The 25,276-nt window shown below is 36.8% G+C and overlaps 1 protein-coding gene across 1 annotated transcript; it reads right to left on the reverse strand.

The window, feature by feature from the left end:
- Positions 1-9,781: 9,781 nt before the first annotated feature.
- BET1 (Bet1 golgi vesicular membrane trafficking protein) lies at positions 9,782-21,990 on the reverse strand. Its single transcript, XM_019624721.1, has 4 exons — positions 21,801-21,990; positions 17,439-17,563; positions 15,019-15,075; positions 9,782-10,966 (listed from the first exon to the last, which is right to left on the reverse strand). The coding sequence occupies exons 1-4, from the start codon at positions 21,817-21,819 to the stop codon at positions 10,811-10,813; spliced, it is 357 nt and encodes a 118-aa protein (XP_019480266.1). The 5' UTR covers positions 21,820-21,990; the 3' UTR covers positions 9,782-10,810.
- Positions 21,991-25,276: the final 3,286 nt, after the last annotated feature.

Genomic DNA, 25,276 nt, shown 5'->3' on the forward strand with positions numbered 1-25,276 from the left:
ATCTTAGCTGTAGAGGGCAGTGTCACTGGCCCTCATAGGTGGGATCCGAACTGGGGCCCTCTGGCGTCCCAAGCCAGTTCTCAACCATCGCGCCACTAGGCCAGCCCTTGAATGACAATCTTGATATTCCCATTTAGATGTTTAGACTTCTCTACACTTAGGGTATGTCGATGTTTCCTAGTTACTTCTGGCAAACCAAGATGGTTTCTCAATAAAACAGAAAAAATACCTATAGCATAATTTTTGTGCACTGACTTCATTATTAAATTAGGTAAAACTGAATTGAGGGGGAAAAGTAGCATTGCCTAATAAATAAACAGTAAATGTTTGAAGGAATTAAATCTTCAAATCACAATGGATTTTTATAATCTGGTTTTAAATCCTAGTTGTTTTTATCTTGAATGCTATCCATTTAAAAATCTGTTTAGTAACATAATATATTTCATGAAGCAGGTAAATATAATCAGATATCAAATTTCATTAGCCTTCTGTCTACTGGTAGCATTTTCACAGATTTATGAATATTCATTATTCAGTGAATGTATAATGAAGTGAATATTTTCCCTGCAAAGCTCAAAGGACTAGCTGTTTTATATAAATAATGCAATCAAAAATGCTTGTCCACCAAATATTTCTCTTTTCATCTAGACATGTGGGTAGATTTCCCTTAATGCCTCCTTAAGTTTGGGTGGCCATGAAATGAACTTTGGCAGTGAAATATGACCGGAATGCCACATGGCACTTCTGGACACAAGCATAAAGTGCTGTTTGCAGCATTCATTTTTCTTCCTTCAGTGATTACAAGCACTGAAGTGGGACCTCCTTCAATATGAGCGCTGAGGATAACACGGAGCAGGGCGCCCTAGCATGCTGGGCATGCAGCAACAGCAAGAAAATACACTTTAGCATTTTAAGCCCTGAGAATTTTCTGTGGTTTGTTACAGTAGCATAACCAAACCTTTTTTGTCTGATGTATATATTTAGATACTTTAAAATAAACAAATTTGCTGTTAAGTATATTTCCTCTGAGTAACATTCACATGACAAAAGTGACTGAGAAGCAAATATGGTTGAGGTGGAGGCTAGGTAGTGATGTGGACAAAAACACTTGATAATCTCATTTACATTGTGGTTACTATGACTCCCGTCATGCATCTGATGCCATGACGGTTCTGGAGGAGCCACATAAGGAAGAAAAAGAGGGAAAGCGAGGGTCCCACTTACTGGGAGGAAACTGAGGAGCAATATCAATGGGAGGTCACCAATTCCTGCCCAACAGAGATAAGTACCCCCAGTCAGGACTTCCTGAGAGCCACCGGCTCTCTGAGTTCACCCACAGTTTCCCTTCAAGTGTGTACTTTTGTTTCAGTAGTCCCCTGTGCTTTCCTGCAAAACAACAACAACAAAAAACCTAGTTTCAACTTTACCACCACCTACCTCTGCGTTCTTTCAATTCATATGATGATCTCTTATTTTTTAATAGTTTTATATTATAAAACTTTTATAATATAATATTTTATATTATAAAATAATAATAGTTTTATTATTTTTTAAAATGGTGGTTTGGATCACATTGCCCCTAAAATCTCTTTCACAACCATTAGCTTTTTAAAAAATTATTATTTTACTGTTTCTTGAGATACTAGAAGCAGATAGGTGTCAGAAATAATAATTTAAAATAAACTATTTAATTCTTGTGGAATAGATATTTATTGTGGCTTTAAGTTTTTCTTAATGACACATCTTTTATGCAGTTTATGTGGTTTCAGACTTAAGAATTTTTCAATGTTGATATTGTACTTATTAAACATATTTTATGAGTTAACACATTATATCATTCTCCCATATATTTTATAGTTCTCAACTTTTAAGAGGCAATTTATTTAGATAATGAGCTTCACTGGGCTACCACTGAACTTACAAATATTTATCTAGCCATTTCTAATATTTTGATAAAAGCTATATTTCCCCTTCCTCCTAAACAGATCTTTACCAGTTATTTCTGTGTGCCAATTATTACTTATTTAAATGGTGATTTAAAATAGTTATACCTATGTACATAAAATAGATCTAAATAAGTAGCTAAGGGCAGTTGCATGGATAGGAATTGTGCAGATGTTAATAACTTCTGAAAGGTGGTTAGGGTTAAGTCAAAGAAGAGAGAGAGCCCATTTTTTCTTTGGGTGAGTATTGGAGCCAATGAACAATGAACTCTTCCTTAATTAAAGAAATAACATATTCCTTTCTCTGTTAGTACCTAGAATCACAAATTCATAAACATGGACTGAGAATCCACTAATAATAAGGCATTTTTTTCTTTAAAAACAAAACAAAACACAGAAGTAAAGTCATCATTTCACAATATCCAGGCTTGTAGAAGATTATTAAGCAGGTAGCATTCCCCCATGTCCCCTCCCCTTAAAAACAACTGGGCCTAATCATTAGTAGAACAAAAAGTCTTCTGTGTGACAAAAATCCCACCGTGTTGCCAGTAGGAATCATGATCAATATTTTTACATTTGGGCCCTTTGGAAAATAAACATTTATTTCATTGCATCTTCCTTTCATTTAAGATTGGGAATGCTTTTACTCTTTTTTCATTATTAAAGTTTAAATTTCGTTTGGCACGAAGATGTCCCTGAATTAGTGAGTGAAAGGAAATTTAAGTGTAATTGTAGCATATGTGGAATCAAGATTTTTATGTGATAGAATATACACCCATATGTGTATGATACTAGTTTCTTTTTCGTCCCTCTCTTTCAACAAGGGACCATTTGGAGTAGCATCCAGTTTCCTTCTAGAACTAGGATGATGTGATGGAGCCTTTTAGATGACTTTAGCATATACAGGTTAGTCTGTTTTATGTTTATGTGTGACCTGGAAGGGTTTTCAAATGGTGAAATAGCATCAGCATGTCCCTAATCAGCTGCTACTTATGCCTCACAGGAAAGTAACATCAGTGTATAGACCAAAAAAATCATCAACATCATATTCCCAAGAAGTAAGTTACCTAGTTAAGAATGAAACGTACCTTTGTAGTAAGGATGTATTATCTGAAAGACAAAGTGTACAACCCAGCATTATCAGGTTTTGAGCTGAATATAGAGTCATCTGCTGCTGTTATGGTCCACACACATTGCTGTCTGCATAGATGGTAGGTTATTGTAGCACCAAGACAAGTTAGAAATACTTCTTAACACATTCATCAATTCCCCCCACAATTCACAACTTTTCTTTTTTGCTCCAGGTTAAAGTGACAAATATGTAAGGTAAGAGACTATATGCCCATTTTGTGTGTTACTTTAATATAGGAACTTGTATCATGAGTGGCAAGGTCTATCAGTCAGAGTTTTATGTGAAGAAAATGGCTTTGGCTCACTTGAAGAGAAAATGAATGTTTGAAAACTGTCCACATTCTGGAAGTGAGGGGATCGAGAACAGAAAATGGGTATGGAAGAATGAAGGCTAGCTTGAGAGCAAGAGGCACAGCCAGTTATGACTCATGAGCACTCTGGGTTGGTTGCCCTTGGCATTGCCACCAGTGGACATCCAGGCTACGGTTTTATTGTCTCTGCCAGACTATTCAACATGGGACACTTAAGGCTGCTGCCACTGGGCTCCACATATATCTTTCTTGAACAACTGGTGCTGTGGCTTCTGCCTTTGATAGCTTCTCAGCTCCCTGCATCTTTTGAAGTCCTGGTTGGACATACCCAATTGGTCAAGCCTGTATTCTGAGCCGACAGCCAGGCTACCAGTAGGGCAGGAAGAGACCATCTCCATCCCTGTTGGCTTCTGGGATTGGGAGCAACGCTCATACAATTAGAGAACGCCTCATAATAAGTAGAGTTGCCTGGGTGCTGGGTACATACAAATAACCAATGTCCACCATCCAAGCCCAGCTATGCCACTTGTCAGTGCAATGGCAAGGACATACAACCAACTGAAAGATGCTTTATAAATATTTTTATTTAAGAATATGTTTTTGTTGCCTGAAAATGGTGGACTTTTTCCTTACGTGTCATGTCATAAATTAGTGAACTTCGGTTTAACTATCTCTCTTAATTTTCATAACCATGTCCTCTTTTAAATATGATTGCACAGAGAATCAGTAGCTAGATTCTGTTTAGATATTTTTATTTATCTGGACAGAGTATGATGTATTTCAGAGTAATTTGTAGTACCTATTAAAGTTATATTTTCCTTCGTGTTTCAGATTACTTTCATTCATTTAGTAAATCTTTTTGGAGCACTTGGGCACTGGGAATAGACCAGGGCACAAAACAAACAGCCCCGATTTTCATGGAAGCGCTCACTTTGCCAATAATTCTGTCCAATTTTAATCCCGTGTTCCTTTGGCCTCTCAACTTCAGGTGTGAGAGAGAGGAACCTACACAGCAGCGTCTTATTCCATCTGTGCTGGAAATTTCTCTTGCCTGGGCATCAGTGAAACTGGCGGTGCAACTCCTGAAGTTACAGGTGAGTGAAACACATCTTAACCTACCGTAATCCTGTATGTTTTCCTAGATTTGACTTTTCAGCTGTGTTTATTACTGTTTTTAAGGATTTTATTCCATGTACTAGTGGGTACAAAGTTTGACGTGGAGCAGTGCACTTGAGGTTGTACTGTCTCCTTGTGTAATAACAGCTGTGGCATAATTACATGAGTTGGGGGCATACATTTAAGCTCAGTTCCTCTCTGACCTGTGTCCCCATTAGTCCTCACCTATGTGTCCGATGTGGTGCTACTTTCGGCTCCATTCTGGAGTTCCATAGGTTGGAGTTAGTTTTATTTCACAAGCCATTGCTACCTCCTCCCCACCACCCATTTTTCTTGGTCTGTAAACCCTGAGAATAGGGCAAGAAATAGTTCACATCTGCAAGAATGTGGACAAATTAGATACCTTTTTCCCTTTCAAGTGTTGCTCTTATGTGCATCTTCCTCCTACTTTCAATTTCCCTCTTACTAAAGAAATATTTTTAAGACCTCCTCCATCTTTGATGTTTTTGTACTTTTAATATGTTGCAGCTAGCTGTGGGGCTTCTTTTCTTTCTCTCTTTTTTTTTCTTTATAGCCCTGCTTGCATTATAGTGTTTCACATCAATCAAAGAACTCATGTATTTCTTCAATTCTGGAGAATTTTCATCCCTTATCTCTTCAAAACTTGCCTCATTACCATTTTTATCCCATTTTTCCTTGAGAATATTAGATATATGTTGGATTTCTCATTTTACATATTTTAATTTCACTTTCAGTTTTCTCTTCACTGTCTCTCTGTGCTGCATTCTAGATAGTTTGTTCAAATTCTGCCACCTGGAGACGTTGTGTTCTTTCATGCCTTCCTATATACCCAGAACCTAGAATGTCTTAGAATTGGTGGTTGTGCAGCTGGCAGTGGATGGACCACAGTGGTCCTCCTGTGATGTGGAAATTTAAGTTTTTATCTTTTTTCTGTTCCCCCAACACCAGTCTTCTTTTGCCGTTTCCTCAGCTGACATTGATTACAAAGTTGATAATGACAAATGAAGGCAGCCAGACCAGAAAGACAAACCTGTTTGACCTTGTTACTTTACTTTTGTGTACCCTCTTGACTTCATTACTCCTCAGTTGTCTCTCAGTTTTTACCTGTGAAGATAGGCAGACCAGAAACTTGCATTTATGAAACAATATTTGGAATGAGTGTCTCATTTCCAACTCAAAGTTCTATAATCCTGTGAATAGACTAGAAACTTTTAGCTCTGAAAATCCATGGTAGACTTAAGGAGCTGAGTTTCTAAGTTGCTAATATTTACTACTTGCCTTTCACAAATGAGAATGCATTGCCTGTTTTGAAAGGTACAAAGTAACAAATCTGTATACTGATAATTCTGTATCTACATAGCGTCTGTTCTATATCATCAATGGCAGCAGAATGTGGGCAACCCAGAAATCCTAGGGTCACTGGATGTGCTGGATTGCCTGCACCCATGACATAATGCCACACTCTCTGACCTGAATAAGCCCTTGATCAGTGTGCCAGTTAAACTCCCTGGTAAATGAGCAGCTTACATTGCTGACTAAGTGGGTGATACATTCCATTGTAGGGCTTTGAGTGAAATGCTGACTTTTTGGCTAAGGACAGGAGTTAAGTCTAATTACTTAAAAACAGAAACAAAATAAAAAATTCTTTTAAAAAAGCTAGGTTTTCTGGAAAGGAATGCCCTCCTTACCTTATCACCTTGGGTCAGAGATGCTGATAAACCTCGTATGTTTTGAAATCTGAAGGGTGATGGAAGAGGAAGAATATTAAGCAACTTTCCTCAGCAATTCTGCCACTTGTGTCTGATTAAGTGGCATCCATTCCTGACCCTGTAGGCAGAGCATTCAGTTTTAACCCATCCTCCCTTACCTTTATAAAAGGGAAAACCATAATAAGAATTTTAAATTAGCAACAACTTTTGGCCCCTAATTAACCTAATGGTTGTAGTATTGTGCCTCCAATATTCAAAGAAGCTCAGCAAGCAACTGAACTTGGTGTGTTATTAATCAAGCTACACATTTATTAAAGGCTTTCTAGGGTCTCAGCCCTGAAATTTTAGTAAAAGATGATTAAAAAAATAAGTTTTCCAGTAGGAAACATTAATTTATTCACCAATCGCTTCTTGGGATCTGCTATGGTGCCAAGTGCTCCAGGGAAAACACAGGTGTTTAAAATAGGGTCTTATATTGATAAGCATCAAATATTTCATTCCCGAATGAATGAAACAAAAATGTTTTATTGTTGACAGTTAAAATTTTCTTTTCTATGAATAATTTTCATGGTCTTTTATTATGGGGAATTCATATTTCTAAAAATATAGAAAAACTGACTATAGAGGATGTGTAGTCATCACACACCATACTGATATTTTTTGAAGATGTGACAGTTTCTAAAAATTTCCTCATTGGTAAGGAAGAAATGGGTTTTAAATACCAGATGGTACAGCTCCAAGAGGAATATATTTAAACAGCTCTTATAAGTCTAGAACAAAAATTTAAGTCATGAGTAAATATTCATGGTTATATGAAAAGATAACCCATTTTGAATTTACTTGACATAGATTAGTACCAGTAGGAATTGTGTGATTAGAAATTAGTTAAATTTTCTGAAAACCTACATCATTTCATTGCTAGGAACAAAAAAGCAAAACTATATATTGAATAAAGCAACACTTGCACACTCAATTAAGAAGAAAGCCACTTTATATATAATTTTTATAGTACCTGCCCTTAGAAGGCCTATATCCTTCAAAAAAGTTTAATATAATTTAGGGTGAAGAATATATAGTGATTGAAGTATTCCTCTCACACACACTCACTTTCTGCATATATATATATATATATATATATTTTTCCCCCTCCCTTTTCACTTTCTCACTCACATATGAGTATTTAACTTGTATTAAACCTTATTACATGAGAACTTCCTGGTGATTCATTCTAAGACATATGAAGGTGCAAAGAACTTATGCAAATGTATTAAAATCATAGTAGCCTTTAAATTTGAATGCTAGAATGCTGTCGTTTTATGAGTTTGGTAGTTTATATTTTGAAACATAAAATTTCAAAAGTTTGAAAAGACAACTCTGAGCAACTACCTTGAAGGCAGTGCCATTGGGTACCAGGAGCCCATTTTAAGTTCCATACAAGTGATACAATGTAATGATCACAATAACCCTCTGAGTGTATTACTGCTATCTATGTAGAATTTTTATTCCTGTTTTACAAATAGAGGTATTGAGGCGGAGGGGTCATCAGCTCCAAATCATAATGTGAGTAGCAGAGCCAGGGTTTATCTCAGGCAGTGTGACTTCACAGTTTTCAGTCTTAGCTATGATGTGTCTGCTTCCCAGTAAATATTTAGTCAGTGTATTCATCAGTATAGCCTGATGAAGTTATTTACTGACTAAATGAACCCAAGTTCTCAAGCACTTTTTCCACTTTCTCTGCAAGGAAGAACACTCAATACACATATTTTGAAGTTTAAGAGCACTGAAAAATTAAGAAAACTAGTTAATTTTATAGAACCAGAAGCTTTCAATGGGTGCAGGTGCCAGGGTTTTCTGCTCCAGAATTCAAAGGTTGCATTATTTGTTTTAGATTTAACAACTATGCCCTGCTCAAGTAGTATCAAAGAATTAATTTGCATGCTAATTTCAATTATAACAATAGTATGTATAATTTTCTCTCTCCTCATTGTAGAAACTTATGTCTGATATCTGTAGGGCATGGTGCAGATAAGTTAGTTTTTATTATTTGAAAATGCATTGGCAAATTACCAAGGACCAACTCCTAGTGAAATGGACTAGATATTTTGCAGAATAATTTGGACATTTAGGATTGTTATAAATTGCTTTCTGAATCTGCCTTACCATTTAAAATATAGAAGTGTACCTACCATCCAAACATCTGCAAGTCTTATGTTGTTTGAATAAAAACTATGTGAATATTTTGCCTGTTCAATTATTATAAACAACTTCCCATACACTTGGCAATAATTTCTTTTTCAGAGTTAACAATGAGCTTGTAAAAAATTATAAAGGATTATATCTTTTCCATATTTGATGTTTCTCCCAAATTTTATTTCTGGGAGTGCTTTTTCCTAGGGGCTCCCCACACAGTTGGATCCCGATAGGCAGGGACAGGCCCTTCTGGAGCAGTTGCCTGCCTGCCAGGAATCTCAGCAAAGGCAGTGATGAGGGGGGTGATATAAAATGCTGGTTAGGGAACTGTCCTAGAATTGCAAAATAAGAAATGTTGGACAATGCAGAGAGGAGTATCTTTCATATAACCCCAAGCCCGTTGCCATGCAATCCCCACCTCCTTGATAATATCCAGCATTTAAAGTGTTTACATTACCATGTAATTTCATATAATAGCCAAACCTTAACCTTGAAATCCATTCTTCTCTTGCCGTCGTTGGTTTTCCTAAGGCTTTGAGCTCCTCTATTTCTTGTTGATTCTCTTCTGTTTCCATCTTCCAGTCATTTTTCTTTGGCCTTCTGTTCTTTTCTTTTTGCAGTTTTCATACTGCAATTTTCTTACAGAAATAATTTCTGAGTCTTCCAGGAGCTCTGATGTCACTCTTGAAAAACATATCAATCTCTAATTGTCTGATAGAAATTTCCACTTGGAGGTCACATCAGCTGAAAGCCTGAAACCAACTCATTGTCTTGCCCTTAGAATAACTCCCTTTTCTGATGTTTCTGTTAATGATGGGAAGAGCTAACATAGAGTGATTACCATGTGTCAGGCACTTTCCAATATATTAGCTACCTTTCACAATTCTATGAAATAGGTGATTTAAATGAAGAAACAGGCCCGCAAACATTGAGCAAGTTAAGGAATGGAGATTTGAACCCTGGTCATCTAACTCAAACCAGTGTCCCTCACACCATACCTCTGGCCTGACTTACACGCTACATCACGTAGCCACTCTCAGTTCTAGTGATTTTACCTGTCAAGTAGAGGCCCAAATGACAAATCCAGCAGAAAAGATAGGATCTGAATTGATAGGTAATTGGGGATAAGCAAAAAGGATTGCAAACTCAGCAAAATCAAAGATAAAAGATTTGTAACTAAAAATATTTTTTAAATTAAAGGTTTTCAAAACTGCAGTTATGATTTATCTCATTTGAAGCAAGTTCTGCAATAATATAAATATGTAAGCTTTTCCTGATTTTGTTCAGAATATGAGTTTTTAGGACCATTTCTCAGGTTCGAAGTAAAAAACAATGAGACTTGAATAACGAAGCAACGAAGTCAATTAATTTATTTCATTAAAAATTTATTTTTGGAGCCCATAAATGGATAAATTCCAAAATAGTAGCAACAGATCGTTTAAGAACATTTCAATATTCTTACTTAACAGTCCACCTTTGTTTTGCTTTCTATAAACAAATATAATGGATTAAAGTAACAAGAGTCTTAACCCCAAGTTCAATGCTGAGTACTTTCAATTATCTATTTTGAGCACTTAATAAAGCAGAGGCAATTAATTTTCTTGAACATTTTATTTTCATTTGGAGCTCAGCAATTACTTTAGCTTCACATTATTCTGTCACAAATGATAACCAAATGGCCTAAGTAGCTAAAATCACAGAACTATTATAAGCCAAGTCAACGGTATGTACAAAATCAATACAAAACGACGAGACTGGTACACATTTGTTTGGCACCCTGCTAGAAATATGCCAAAATAACAAGCTTCAGTCAAGAATGAGGTCCTTGGGCAAAGGGGGAAGAAGAGTCGTATCATCAAAAACTATTAGAAAACTTGGAGGTAAAAAGAAATCTGCCTACAGTTTTAATCGAGTAAAAGAGGAAAGGGGAGTACCTCATTAAGGTTGATGGCAGTTCAAGAAAACACATTTACCGTTCCATCACAAAAGTGTCACTACCTCAAGAGCTCAGCGTCAAGCTCTCCAGGCATTGTTATTCTCCCACAAAGCTTCTTTATAGAGAACATAAACCTACATGTATGGTAACAACGGAATATTATACTGCTGTTTAATCTGACAGCAAACAACAGGCAAACAATTGTTAGGGCGAGATGGACTTTAGGCCATCTGAGTACCCCTGAAAATAGGGGCAAAAATGAATCATTAAGAAACAGTATTCAAAGAGCACTGTATTATCTAACATGATTTATAAAACAAGTAAAATTCAGTAATCCTCAATGGAAAAGCCATCGTAATTGAAAATTAGGAATGTTTTGATGCTCATTTTTTACGAAAGTGGTACTCCAAGCTATTTAAGTTGGAACAAATTCCAAACTCACACTTACTTGCATCACCTCAGTTTAATAATCCAATAAATGACAAAAAAGACAAACAATGAAAACAGCATCATATAGCACAGCAGCTTTGTTTGGCTCCCTCTGGATATAATCTTCAGTTTTTCCATAGTTCTACCCAGAAATCCAGTTGTAGAATCAAACTGTGAATCCTAGGAGAAAAAAAATATATATATGTGTGTGTGTGTGTGTGTGTATATATATATGTATATATAACTTAGATTCTAATACTCTACATGTGCACATTTAAGTAAGTGAATATATTGCTATTAGAATACATTTTAAATGACATTTTTAATATTTAATCAATGTAGGAGCCTATTTATAACTTGGGTAATCAGCCTGATTACTCCATGCAAAACAGAATAATCTCTCAATGACTAGAAAGCTCTTTCAGAGTCCAATACATATTTCTTTCAGCCCCACAGTGATTCAAAATCCCAACTAGGTCTTATTCCAATTATGTGCATTAAAAAACATTAACGATAAAGGTAAGTAGTTTGTCTACTATCATACAGGTTTTTCCCCACTTTTTGTTGGGGCATGCTCTCCCAGGTCAAATGGTTGGCTGCTTCCCCGTACAGTAATTCAAAATTTAATATGGTTAGCAGTCAAATGTACCTTTAATTTTAAGATCCTTTAATTTAGGTAGCTGACTTTAAAGAACAGTAGAGTCTATTAAAAGTTAAGAGACTATCATGTAGAAGTGGTAAAATGTAGCAAAGACTACAAATACGGATGGGGAAAAAGTGCCATATTAAAACATAGCTGGAAAAGTCCTTATGATGAGAGGACTGGATATGGAATGGAAATATTGCACGTTCCTAGAAATCTCAATATCCTGAGATGTAACGGCCCTGCCATCACGATAGCCTTTGTATAGCTCAGGCTCTGTGTAGCTCAGGCACTCTACTTATCTACAGTTCTTCACCAGGGTTATGCATCAGTCATCTGGGATGATGCTTTTTTTTATAATACATATACCTAGGTCCCTCTCCTAAAATTTGAAATCAGTCTATTTAGAGTGAGAACCAGGCGTAAATATTTTCATAAAGTTCCCCAAGTGATTCTAATGCACAGCCTTCACAGGAACACTGCTTTCAATGCCGTATTCATTCATTTTTGAAGAGTACAATTTGAAAAGCATGTGGAGAAACTGGGGAAGATTTGGAGAACTTTGGAGTCTAAATTAAACACTAAAGAATGGAAAGAGGCTCTAACAAGAAAAGGTCTATGTTGCTTGAAATTGGACTGGAGGTAAAAGTCTCTGGGATGTTACTATGTTCCAATCATATTGATTTGTTCAGAAGTGATCCTTGGGACATCGAGCACAAGAAATCAGCTTACATTAAGTGCAAGACGTTTGGCTGATTGCATGTACAGTGCTTTTTGATTACTTCATAATCTATATCCATTGAAATCTCTGAGAACACTCAAAATAGGCAGTTGTCCTGAGTCTTTACAGTGTTTCTAAATACAGGATTAGAGATCCTTTGGCTTCCACCCCCTCCTCCTGCTTATATGTGTTAGGCAAGATGGAAAATGTAAAAGTATGGCAAAAATAAACCTTGCAGTTATTCCAAACCAATCAGATATAAATGGATGGGAATCCAGGACTTATGATCTCTAGATCTATTTCAAAATGGATAAAAGTTAAAACAATGCTATACCTGATTAACAGACTAAATTTGAGAATGTTAGATGAAATTTTTTAAACTTAAAATTCTACTTACCGGGGAGGGGGGTTGTCACTTCGAGGGGTAAAAATATAACTATTGCACTGTGTTGTACAGCTGAAACTAATTGTAGAAAATGTGTATTTCATAATAAAAAATAAATTTAAAAAAAAAGTGATGCTAATGGTCCCTTGGTTTAGGACTGTTATGAGGTAACATGAAGTAGGCACTCACTAGTTATATAATTTAACAAATATATTCATTCAAACAATTTTAAGTACCTAATATGTGGCAAGCATCATCATCATTTTTGTTCCTCAATATTCATTTAAATCAGTGTCAGCTGTTTCACTTATTTGACATTGTTACCTTGCAGTTAATCTTTTAAGTGTGTTCATGCATTTTTTTTTCCTCCAGAAGATTACGGGGCACGTATAATGCACTAAACTTGTTTTTTTCCTTAAGTCACTTTCACTTCCTATTATTGAATATTGCAAATAATAAGTGGCAATCAATATATGTTGGTTTTTTATTTAATAATTTCTAATAACAAGTGCATAGCTAATGACCAAGAAGGATGTTTAAAAAAACAAACAAAAAAGAGGTCCATAATCTTTGCTCTTAAAAATGTTTTAAATCAAATTATATGGAGTAAATAAATACCAGCCCATGTAAGTATTTTAAAGTATAAATATTACAGTGTATGTCAAGAGCTTTGTCATCATAATAGGGTTTCAATATATGAAATGTAAACTTAGAACAAATTACTAGTTGCCCATAAACACCTTTAAAAAATTTATAGCTTGAGCTCTTTTCCCTGTCCAAACCAACTTTTAGGAGACACTATGAAAATTAGAAACATTTCCTCAAATATCCTTTAGTGTTTTGTGGGAAGCATAATGGTAGTGAATATGGAAAATATTCTATTTTATTTTGAAAAGAATCCTCAACTAAATATATACAATGCCAGGTCAAGCTGTGAGTTTCTACTCAACGGTCTTAGCTATAATTTAAATGCAAAAAGTTAGGATGATTTAACAAGACTAGAGGAATTTAAAATTGAACTAAGTCTTTAATTTCAATTTTGATTTATTACATTTAAAATGCATATAAATGTTGTGAATTCTTCCTGGAATAAAGTAAATTGTAGACCTCGACCTCGGCTAAGAATTCAACATCCTGGAGTATGAATTCATAAAATAAGTTGTATTTTCTATACATATAATATTTACTCTTAAAAATACATTATAAAATGATAGAAATAATGCCAGTTTATGAGAGAAATTTTTAAAATATAGAAAAGGAAAAAAAAGTCAACTCTACTTTATGGGTTTACGATACCAAAAAAATGGGGATGTCTAAACTCAACTGTGAGAGTAAATCATGTAGCCTGAAGTCTTTGTGTTCATCTCAGATTACTTGCAAGAAGCCTGAGAGAAAACACCAGCAAAGTGAGACTTGGTTATTGAAAGGATGTTGCTATTCCAGATTCTGAGTGCCACATGGGACCGGTCTGACGCCAGGATTTGTCTCTCAGGCTAGGCCCGCATTAAAATCACACCTTAGTCCAAAAGAGAGCTAGGGATCCATGAAAAGCTGTTTTAATCTTATCAAGTTCCTGGGAGTGAAAAGGATGGTCCAGGTATTCCTCCAACAGAAGGTATCTCAAAAGGAAAACAAGCCATATCTCCCCTTCATCCAACAAGATTCAAGGGGGTATCTGGTGTAAAGAGGTTCTCAGTGTCTCCACTAGGTGGGAGAAAATGGTGCCCAGCAAATTCTAGGTGGGAGACAGCTCTGCCCAGCCTGAACTAGGGCAACAGCAGAAGGGGAGATGAGTCCTAGAACAAACTTGCAAATTCAAGAACGATATCTTCTGACATATAAATGTGATTGGCAAGAAATGATGTCTTGTTTTAATTAGCATATCGTTGCTTCTTAGGGAATTTAAAAATAGATTTGTAAGTTTGTTGGTCATATAGCTCTTGTGACTTGCCTGTTTATGTCTCTTTTTCTACTGCAGTATTCATTCTTTTTCTTTAAAATAAAGTCTTGGGCCGACCGAGTGACGCGTTGGTTAAGAGCTGGCTTGGGACGTCAGAGGGCCCCAGTTCAGCTCCCACACATGAGGGCCAGTGACACTGCCCTCCACAGCTAAGATGCTGAACAACAGCTCAACCTGGAGCTGGGCTGCCATGAGTCGCCGGTGACGGCATAGGCTGCAGCCCCTGCTGCAGTGGGTTGCCATGGGCTACCGTATGTAGCCAGCAGCCAGTGTGAGCGGCCAGCAGCTGGTGTGAGCTGCCAAGAGCTGCTGTGAGTGGCCATCCAGTGGCTGGTGACCAATCTGCCTCACCCGGGAAGAGCACAATGATAATACAAACATGAGCCAGTGAAGCAACGTCCTCCACAACTAGACTGAAGAACAAAAGGACAGCAACTTGTCTGTACCCCTTCCCCTGATTTCCCAGCGCTGTTCCCCTCCCCCAATTCCCCAATAAAATCTTTAAAAAAAAAATTCTACTTACCATTTCCGCTAATAATTTATTTTGATTTTTAACTTCATGGCCTATCTCAATGGAAAGCTATAAATAAAAAAGCATATACATTATTACCATATAAAGACGCATTTAAGTATTACAAAGCAAAAAAGATGCCATTTTAAACACACATTTTCTCAAATAAAACTGTATTCTAGAGATATAAAATATACTCTCATCTTCTGATAAATTTCCACTGAAATTAATGGAATATACTTTAGAATTTCTACTCCTTTCCAACAAGGATATTGTTTCTCTGCTCTTCATTTTGATTTCATCTTCACATTCAATTCTATCTTTTAATTTTGATATTCTCTTATCCTTGCATGTTTTCTCTTTATATTATTCATACAACAGAATTTATCTTTATATTTCCTTCTTTATGTTTTAAAAGGCGTACACAAATACCCGTATTATCCATTCAAATTCAGATAAAAGTATTTAATATTTTCCTAATGAAATGTGACATTATTTGAATATATGCCGAAACTGATTATTTCTTTCGATTCTAAAGGTATTTTTTCTTTAAAATATTTAATAAATTTTTAATAAATTGGAAAAAATTATAAATTGTTATCCACATTCTAAAGCTATGCAGAAAAGAGACTGAGCCCAAAAGAAATACTGTGAGTGATTAGGCTGCTATTCAAACCAAAGCCTACCTAATGCTTTATATGACAAATTCATCAAAGGCTTCACTTCTAAGACATTTGAAGAAATACAATCAACTGCTAGAAATCTTGGAAACCATAGCAAATATTATTCTATTTATTTTGTGTGAAAACCTATGGGGGTATTATTGACACAAAACCATACTAGAATTCTATATATAATATGAACTCCCCTCCCCCCCCCGTTTAACAGAGATGATAAAGCAACTATCAAGCTAGATAGCCCAAATCACCTAACTACTGGCCAATTTTCATTCATGCCACAGAAAGAAATTTCTATACAAAAAAAGCTTTCCTCTAACAAGGAGCCTAAATTATCAACATTGATGTTTTTAAAAAATCATTTAGTTCTTAATTCCCTCTAAATGTTGTAACTTCTAAATAATTAACATTATACAATATTGTTTAGTTCATAGATCAACTTCTTTTGATTTAATATAGCTTTGAAAACAATACTCGTTTCCAAATGCAACAGTCTCTAGGCAGAATACAATTCTGTTTTCCAAGACTAGTGAAATACCAATTACATTTTGGCAACATGAGCTTCTACTTAATACTGTCTAAGTGAAGAGCATTTTTATTGTGAGGCAGAATCAATCCCACACTGTTAAAACCATCTCTTTTATTCCTTTATTTCATACATAATTAACTCAATACAACTGATAAGGAATTATACTCGGTGCTGTGTTGAATATAAAAATAAGTACAACAGAAAACCCTATATTCTGGTAAATTTCTTTTACATACAACTAAACCCAATGCAGATAGATCACTGTGCAATAAGTGCTATAGTAATGATACAAGTGGTCTTAGTTCATAGGGAAAAGTTACTTTTGATGTGGTAATCTGGAAAAGCCTGGAGGACGGAAGAGGTGCAATGAAGTGGAGCTTTTCAGATGGGCAGGACTTCAGCCCACATAAGGAGGCAGAGGCCTCCTAACGCAGAAGCACAGCATAAAGCTACAGGAGTGGGAAAGTGACAGAGTGCAGGGGGCACAGCACTCTAGTTTGTCTGGCAGAAAGCATATACACATTCTGGAAGTGTGGAAGGTGAGGTCTGAAAAGCTGCGGACAATCTTTAAAGGACCTCGTTGATCAAGCTATAGAGCGCGAACTTGCTTACATCATGGGAGGACACTGAAGGCTTCTGGGATTGGAAGATGCAATTCAATAAATACTCTAGAACGATGACTGTGGTGACTGTATGTAGCTCAGACCAGAACATGTAACAATTTAGGAACAGATATGAGGCTTTCCCAATAGAAAACCAGGGGAAAGCATTAGAAATAAAAAAGAACTGAGAGAAATAGTAGAAAGAAGCATCAGACTCCGTGACTCGTGTGAGGTAAAAGGTAGAAACATCAAAGACTGAGATTGGTAGCTTAGGAGACTAGAAGAAGAAAGGTGAGAAGGAAAAGAGCTGCTTGGGGGTGGAAGAAAATTGCTCAGAGGCAGTACTACAGGCAACATGCAGTATTTTAGATTTAACCACAAAAAAAGCTTAAGTTAAAAAAAAAAATCAACAAATGTACCGTATGTTTTGAACAGCCACATTTTCTAACCTTCTACTTAAATCATGTCTAAATTTTGAGTGTACTTGAACCTCACTGAACTATACTATTTGGGTAACTAAATATCTTAGTATGATGCCAATAAAAGCATATAGTTTATAAGAATATAATATATATGCATATAATATACAAACTTGAAAGTATATACTATCTGTTACATACTTACAGACTTTATAGCGGTTACTTTGTGTCTCAGACTTTCAGTGAGTCTCTCGTTTTCTTCTTCACAGGCACTATACCCACTATTGGCATAGCCATAGTTGCCATAGTTGCTAGGAGGTACTCCTTCACCTGCAAGGATCAGTCATAAGTATAGCTGTAGCAAAAACAAGCCACTTTTGAAACCTTGATAGAAAAGAACTGAAAAAGACCCCTGGAGGGCGTTGCAGACCACGTATGTCTATAATATTCACATTTCAAATGAATTTTAAGAATAACCAAATAGATATCAGAACAATTCTTTCTAATGCCCTCTCTTAAGCAAAGAATATTCAGTTTATTACAATACACATTTATTGCTTATTAATTGCCCCCAACACATTAAAGTAGGCACCAATATACAAGGATATTCGGGACACATTTCCTGCTCCACACATTTTGAAAAAGATCTAAAAGTAGTCACATTGACTCCCCATTGAAGAAGCCTGGCTATGAAGAGGAAAAGAGAAACAGAATAATATAGCATGAGCAAGCTCACGGCAGAGGGAGGATCCTTTACTGGTATCTCTTTCTCTTAAATAGAAGAGAGCTGGAATAACTTATGGAGAATATTAGCTGAGAATTAAGAGAGGGATTCATTCTTCAAACAAATAATTAAGAAACCACCATGTGTCAGATCCATTGTTCTTTCTAGGTGCTACTTTTTGGAGCTTATCTTCTAGTGAATAGCACTGAGAATACAGGAATACGTTCCTGGCCACTGCCTAACATAGTACTTGATAGTCATCCAACAATCAAACAGGTGGAATGAACCTTGGACAGTGAATAAGCAGATAAATGTGTTGAGGGGATTGAGAAAGGAAAGCATAGTTGAAGATGTTATTTAACCACATTTTAAAAAAAACAATTGATACCATCAATTTTCTCAACTAAGAGAAGAGAAAATGCTGTCTCTGAAGAATGGAGAGCATTTGGAAAAAACAGTAAAGAGATAATGGAGGCAATCAACTAGGATTACAGAGGGTTACTAGGGGGATAAAACAATCCCGGCTGAGGCAATACGCAGTAGTGGTTTCAATCTTCCCAGTTGTGTGAAACAAGAGCTCATCAGCCCGAGTTAGCCCATGAGAAGCTGGATGGTTGGGTTGCTCGAGTGGAGGTTTACAGCATTGGGGCTGCAGAAGGACAGACCCCAAGAGGTTGACTGCCAAAAGAGTGGTTAAAGATAGGGATGATGGGGTCTAGACTGGACAGGGACTGTAGTAGTTTCAATAGAGGCCTGAAAATATGGGGAAAAGGGATGATATAGAAACCAGAGGTCTCTTACGCTCAAAGAGTAGATGGAGTAGCAGTGAGAGTAAGAGATGGAAGGACAGGAAGTAGCAGTCAGTGCTGGTAGTTGAAGGGTAGTCGAGGTGTGGACAGAAAGCTTCATCAAGGCACAGCACAAATCTCACTTTCTCTAAAAAGCAAAACTCCCTCTTTTGAATTCTGACAACTCTGACTGTGCATGACACTAATATTGCACTCCAGGCTGCACTCCAGACTAAGTCTGTTTCACTCATGGCTATATATTTTCTACAAGTGTGTGTGTGCGCACGCACACTCCATAATACTTGTAAAATAGAATCTGAATTCACTGTTATTCAGCTTTGAATGTGCCAGCCTTTGTCAAGACTAGAATTATAAGCTTCTTTGAAGGCAGAGACAGTGTCTCATAATTCTATATTCCCCGTACCTAATGGGTCCTTTATATGCAGCAGACATTTAAACAATCTTCACCACCGTAAAAAACACAAGAAAATGTTAAACAAGTATGTTCCAGAGGAGAAAGAAAAGAGTTGGATTCTCAAAATTTTCCCTCAACTGCTGACCACTAGCCATAAAGCTCTCTAAATGTGCTATCATAAAAGTTAAGAACTCAAGTGACTAGACATAACATTTTCCGCCAGTCAATTAAAATAACCATTTAAAAAATGCATTCTCTCTCCATCAATCAATGATACTCTGTAAAAACTCTAATAAGACCAAAATCCTTAAAGAAGAGGAAATGTCTTTTTATTTTATGACTAAGGCTGTGAATATATAACATTTGCCAATAAATAATTGCTGATTATTTCCACCAAGGAATTCATTTCAAAATTAATAGCCATTTGCTGTATTTTCTTTGTTTTGCTCTTTTGCCTACCTTAATTTTAATTTTAGAGTTCTTCTATAATGTTCTACCTATTAAAAGCAAAATTCTCATTTTATCACCCAGCAATCTTTCCATGCACTTTTCTTCTATTAAGGAGTTTACACTATCACCCACCCCCATATAAAGAGAAAACACCAAATAAAATGCTAGGAGTTGCTACTAACAAACTAAGTACTTCTTTTGGTGTGAATTACTGCTATGAAAGGTTGTAAGAAAGCTAGTGAGTGCCAAAGTTAACCATCCTCAGCCTTTGTCCATTTGTCTAGGTAAATGCTACTTCTTTTAGGTAGTTTCTATCAATAACTGAGTCAAATCATTTAGAGATTCATATCAAGTGTGGTAGCTTCTCCACATGAATATCTATCAGATTCACTATATATCCCAAGTTTAAAATTCCAGGTCAATACACATTGATACTTTAAAAAAAGCCCTAGTCACATCACAACAATGTAAATGACAGCAACAGATACCTAAGTGATCACCTTTTCTCTCAACTACAGGGCAGCTTAAAAGAAAAAGGCGCTATCCTAGAAATTCTAATTTAATTAGTCTGAGCTGAGGTTCAAGTATCAATGCCGTGAAAGCTCTCCAGATGACTCTAATGTACAATCAGGGCTGAGAACCCCCACTTTTCCAGTCTCTTTTCTGAAATGTATCATGGCATACTGCTGCACAAAATATTCAAAGGGGCCAAAGGGCATACTGATAAGATCCAAACTCCTTGGCCTGGCACTCAAAGATCTCCCCAATGTGGTGGTTCTGCTTCCATGCCTCCTACTTCAATCGAACTGTATTAATCACAATCCCTTGACACATCATTCCTAATTCTAGTCCTACAACTTTTCGGGGGGAGGGTGTGTCATCCTTCCAACTGGATCGAACCTCTCCCACCCCCCATTATTCGAGTTCTAGTTAAGTTCCTACGTCTCCACAAATCCCTAGACATTCAGTATCTGTACAACTTATTTGGTGTTTGGATATATAACTAGAACACTGTATTATAATTTACCTTTGAACACGTTCCTACTCTTCAACTAGATTGGAAACTTTGGGGAGCATGAACAGGGCCACAAACGGCTATATACCTAGTGCTTACTCAAGTACACAATAAATGTTTGTTGTCAACGGAAAAACATTTAGGCATATAAAACCACACTTCCTCAAAATTAGTGATTTTTTTCTCTATGATTTACCTGGACAGCTTTGTATGATCCAGGTAGTCATAAAATTGTTTTTCAAAAGCTATTTCTCATACTACAATTTATCAATGTACACGTCTAGCGTTACTGGCAACTTTCACTAACTTTAAATGCCTGACACTTTTGAAAAAAAAATTTTTTTTGTCCATCTTATAACTGAAAAAGAACATCTTTTTTCAAATATTTCATGTACTTTCTCAGGTATACTGTACGCTGATTAGCAGGGTCCTTTTTTTTTTTTTTTGGTCCCTTAATAGAGAAGTTCAGAAGCAAAAAAGTTTTAATAGCTCTGCATTATAATGGCCCATTAAAACTCCTTGCGCCAAACTTATTCCTGCTGCTTGGTGAACCTGCTTCCCAGGCCAACAGGTCAAGAACAAACGCTAAGTCACTAAGTATTACCACATTCGTGGAGCAAGGCTCAGATAAGACATGCTGTGGGTAAAAATGGCCTCTGACCCCAACGTTACACATCACGGCCTGTTAACAGTAATGACACGTACGTTTACCTATGGAACTCACTGTTACCAGACTAATATGATGATGATGATGATGATGATTACTGTGCTTCGCATGTAACACTCTTTAATTTTCGCGTCGGAAGAAACTAACAACAAAGGAGAAACTGAAGCCAGACTTGGGGAAATGAGCAGTTTCCGCAATCACGCTCCATCTGTCCGTAACACTAAAAAACTTGATTGAGTCGGCACCTGTACATACTCCACCCTGAGAACTCCGCACCTCTCTCAACCTACCGTCCAAAGTTGGGACTGAACCAACCCTAGGACCTGGGACAGACAAAAGACATGTTTCCACCACCTGGCACCACCTCCGAAGACCCCCGCCCACACATCCTCCTTTCTGGCCCAGACATTCCAGGGACATATGTCCGGTCCGATATCCTCCCCCGTCCCGGCGCCCACTACTGCCGGTTCCACGGCCCTCGAACTTCGAGCCTCGGTCCTCTTCTTACCCAAGCCTGTACGCCTCATCCTGCCAGAGGGCGGAGGGAAAAGGCGGGCGGAGGGGTGGGTAGGAAGAGGTTAGGGGTCACCCGGACAGCGTCTTCAGGACCAGGGTCCGGCAAGACAGCAACTTCTACCCCCGAAGCGCCACGACATCAGTGGACTCTAAACATCGCGCCGGCTGATGGCGTCACCCAGGCTCTTACTGGCGCTCGGTGAGGCGGCTTACATGGCATTCTGGGAAACGTAGTTCGTCGCGGACGCGGGGAGTGTGGCAGGGGCGTGGCGCGAAGGGGCGTGGCGAGAACCCGGCTCAGGGCTTCCGGAAGAGGACCGACTCCGGGGTCCGGGTCACAGGCTCTGAGTCTCCGCTGGGCTCGCACTCGCCCAACTCCCCAAGAACCTTCTTCTCAAGCAGCTTGTCAGGCCCAGAGTGTAACCTGTAGATCTCTGCCTTTCCCAGACGGCGAGGGGATGGTTCCCTTTTCTTTCCTGATGCGCTTTTCACTTCTCACCTCCAGAGTCACTTCAGGGAAAGTCAAAGAAAACTTGTTCCAAGGGACGGATGTCATCACACATACGTAATCCGAGACCCACGGAAGGAAAGAAAGAGCGTCACGGATGTGTGCTGGGTCATCCCGTAAAAGTTTCCTGTCACTGGATTGCTTGCATTTCTAGAAAGAACCATGGCTATTAAATAGCTGCTAAGGGACCAAAGGGCCCCTAAATTCCTTAGACCTTTTTGACTGAAAGGATACTGAAATACTATTTACACATGGTAATGTGCCAATTTAAGGGTTTAAAAGCTTGTTGGCAGGGGTGGCTTGATACTGGAATGAAGGCTACACCAAGAATTTCATTTTATTTCACAGGATTATCGTGATTAAATGAAATAACGTTTTTTAAAAATATCTGATACACAGTAAATACTCAAAAACCACATTTGCTGCTGTAGGGCAGTGGAATAATCTCCATGCTAGAGATTTCTGAAAATGCAGTCTCTGATCATTTCCCTCGTAGCTTTCCAATACAAACATTGACTGTAGCCGTGGCGGATAAATCTCTGCCTTCAGGTTGTTTTTGTAAAATCCACACGAAAACAATTTTTAATAAAAGTTATTAACTTGGGAAATAAGCTTAATCCAATAGCTTTTTGAGTGGAAAGCCGTCTTCAAAAAAGTAAAATAAACCGTCCTTCTGTAAAAGAAATGGAATTAAATGAAGATTGCATCAGGGACAATTATTGCAAATAAACAAACACCAAAGGCTCAGTAAGAGAAATGATGATGGCAAGGCTTCCATTTTTTTTCTTACAATCGGTGACAGTCCCTTTTGTAAAAAGAACACGTCTTCTATAATCAAAACATGTCAGAAAAATCATCTTATTTAAAGAAGCCTTTTTCATATAAATGTAATTTTTTAAAAATCTAATGTTAAATTTACCGAAAGAGACTATTTATGTATATACTCATCCTCTTATAAGCTACGTATTTTCTTTACATGGTAGGGAGATATAAGAATAAAATATAGTTAAAAGGAAAAAATAAAATAAAGTGTAGCAAGAATATAACTCAAGACAGGCAAAGCTGGTTGAGCTTGTGACCTAAAAATTCAAATAATTATTTATTGCTGCTGTTGCTGGTCTCCAATTAGGATGCTCTCATTTTAGAAGATTTTACATTCAAAAGATGAGGCAGAAAAGATGGATTTAATACACAGAAGAATAATTATTAAATGGGGTCATATTTGACATAGAGACTAGAGGGAATTCTTTTTTATTATTTTCTGTTTTTCTTTGCCTTTTGAAATTAAAACTCTTCTTACTCTTTGAAGACCAATACAAATCTTGGAGATGGATAGCGTTTAGAACTTTTTCTTTATTCTCATAGGATAATTTCATAGAAAACATCTAATCTTTGGGGGTCCTTAGGAAACGAATAACTAAAAATGACTTAAAATAAATATTCCTTATAGTAATTACAAAAGCAAGAATATGAGCAGAAAATGTCTAAACCTTGCTACAAGATATAAAACTTTCTTTTTCCTTTTTGTCTGCTTCCTGCCCATTTGTCCTGACTCTTCCTGATCAAATTTCAGGGTTAATCCAAGGGAAAATAGCACACAAAACTCTCAAAACTGGTTAAATAAACATTAACAACTTTTCCAATCATGAAGCAAATTTGGTATATCAAGCATCATGTTTGAACTGTAGGAAAATGTTAAACTAAAATCAGATAGCTCTTGACTTACGAACAGGCTATGAAACAAAAATTAGTGTAAGTCAGTTATTTGGCACTTAAAACACATTTCTGTGAAAAAAAGAAATGATAGTAAGACTCCCAACCCAGCCCAGAAAATGCAGGGTTACTGTGGTTCCTATGTTGGCCAGTCAAAGTCTATGTAACCCAAAGTGCAGCTGAAACGCTATATAATTTAGGGAAAACCAGTAGAAAAACATAACTTTGTAATCTTCATCTTAAAGTAAAGCAATATCATTAAAGAAGACGTATAACTTAAAATATTTTGGTTATTCTTGTTTGAGGAAGTATTAGTTTTATTAAAAGTTCTTGAAAATGCAAAGAAAATTTTCAAGGAGTTTTCAAAGAGCCACCACTTTGATCTTTTCTTCTCAAAATTCGGGAATATTACTAGCACTGATATACTGCTTCTCAGCCATAATTAGTAAAAATGAGGCCCACAGTTCTGACTGAAAAGTCTTCAGCAGAACCAGCTGCATGATCTGTGGGACCCAGTGCAAAATGAAAATGCAGTACCTCTTGTTCAAAAGCAGGAGTCAAGTACAGTTAAAAGTACTAAAAAATAAAAGCTTTTTTTCTTATCCCGGCCTCCAACTTGTCATGATGTTTTATTTGCTATTTAATGTCCTTCTAAGTGAAGAAAAATAAAACTTAAAATAGCATGAATTTTACCCTTCATTCTTTATATTGTGCAATAACATACATAGTTTTAAATGCAAACATAAGAGCATTTAACTCATGCGAAATCACCCAAATCACACAATTTGTATTTCATAGCTTGTACATGAATATATATTTTATGGAAGCACTGCACAAAACGAACTCGACTATTTTTATTCCACATCTTGATACTTGTATGCACTATATCTTGGTATTCTACCAACGCTTTATCTTCAGCTTACTGATGAATTAGAAGGAACTGAAAAGAAAAGGAATTATGGGTTGCCCATCTTTTCCTTTCCTTCTATGTCATCATTTTCAATATAACTGGCTAATACAAAGAAGTAAGGTGAGAAAGGAAGATATGATAAGGTTCCTTTGATGTTTTCTTCTTTCTGCAGAAGTTCTGGGTCATGAAGAACATGTTACCTTTTGGGGCTGTCAGTGCCCCCTCTTCCTCAGTCACAGGCTTAACACACGTTGTACTCACTTTTCGTTTTGCTAAATTCCTGTGCGTTATGGGTCCACTGGAATTCTGTGCTCATGAGGCATTGTAAATATTACAT

Source organism: Hipposideros armiger, unplaced genomic scaffold (assembly GCF_001890085.2).
Source record: "Hipposideros armiger isolate ML-2016 unplaced genomic scaffold, ASM189008v1 scaffold_603, whole genome shotgun sequence".
Classification (NCBI taxonomy): domain Eukaryota; kingdom Metazoa; phylum Chordata; class Mammalia; order Chiroptera; family Hipposideridae; genus Hipposideros; species Hipposideros armiger.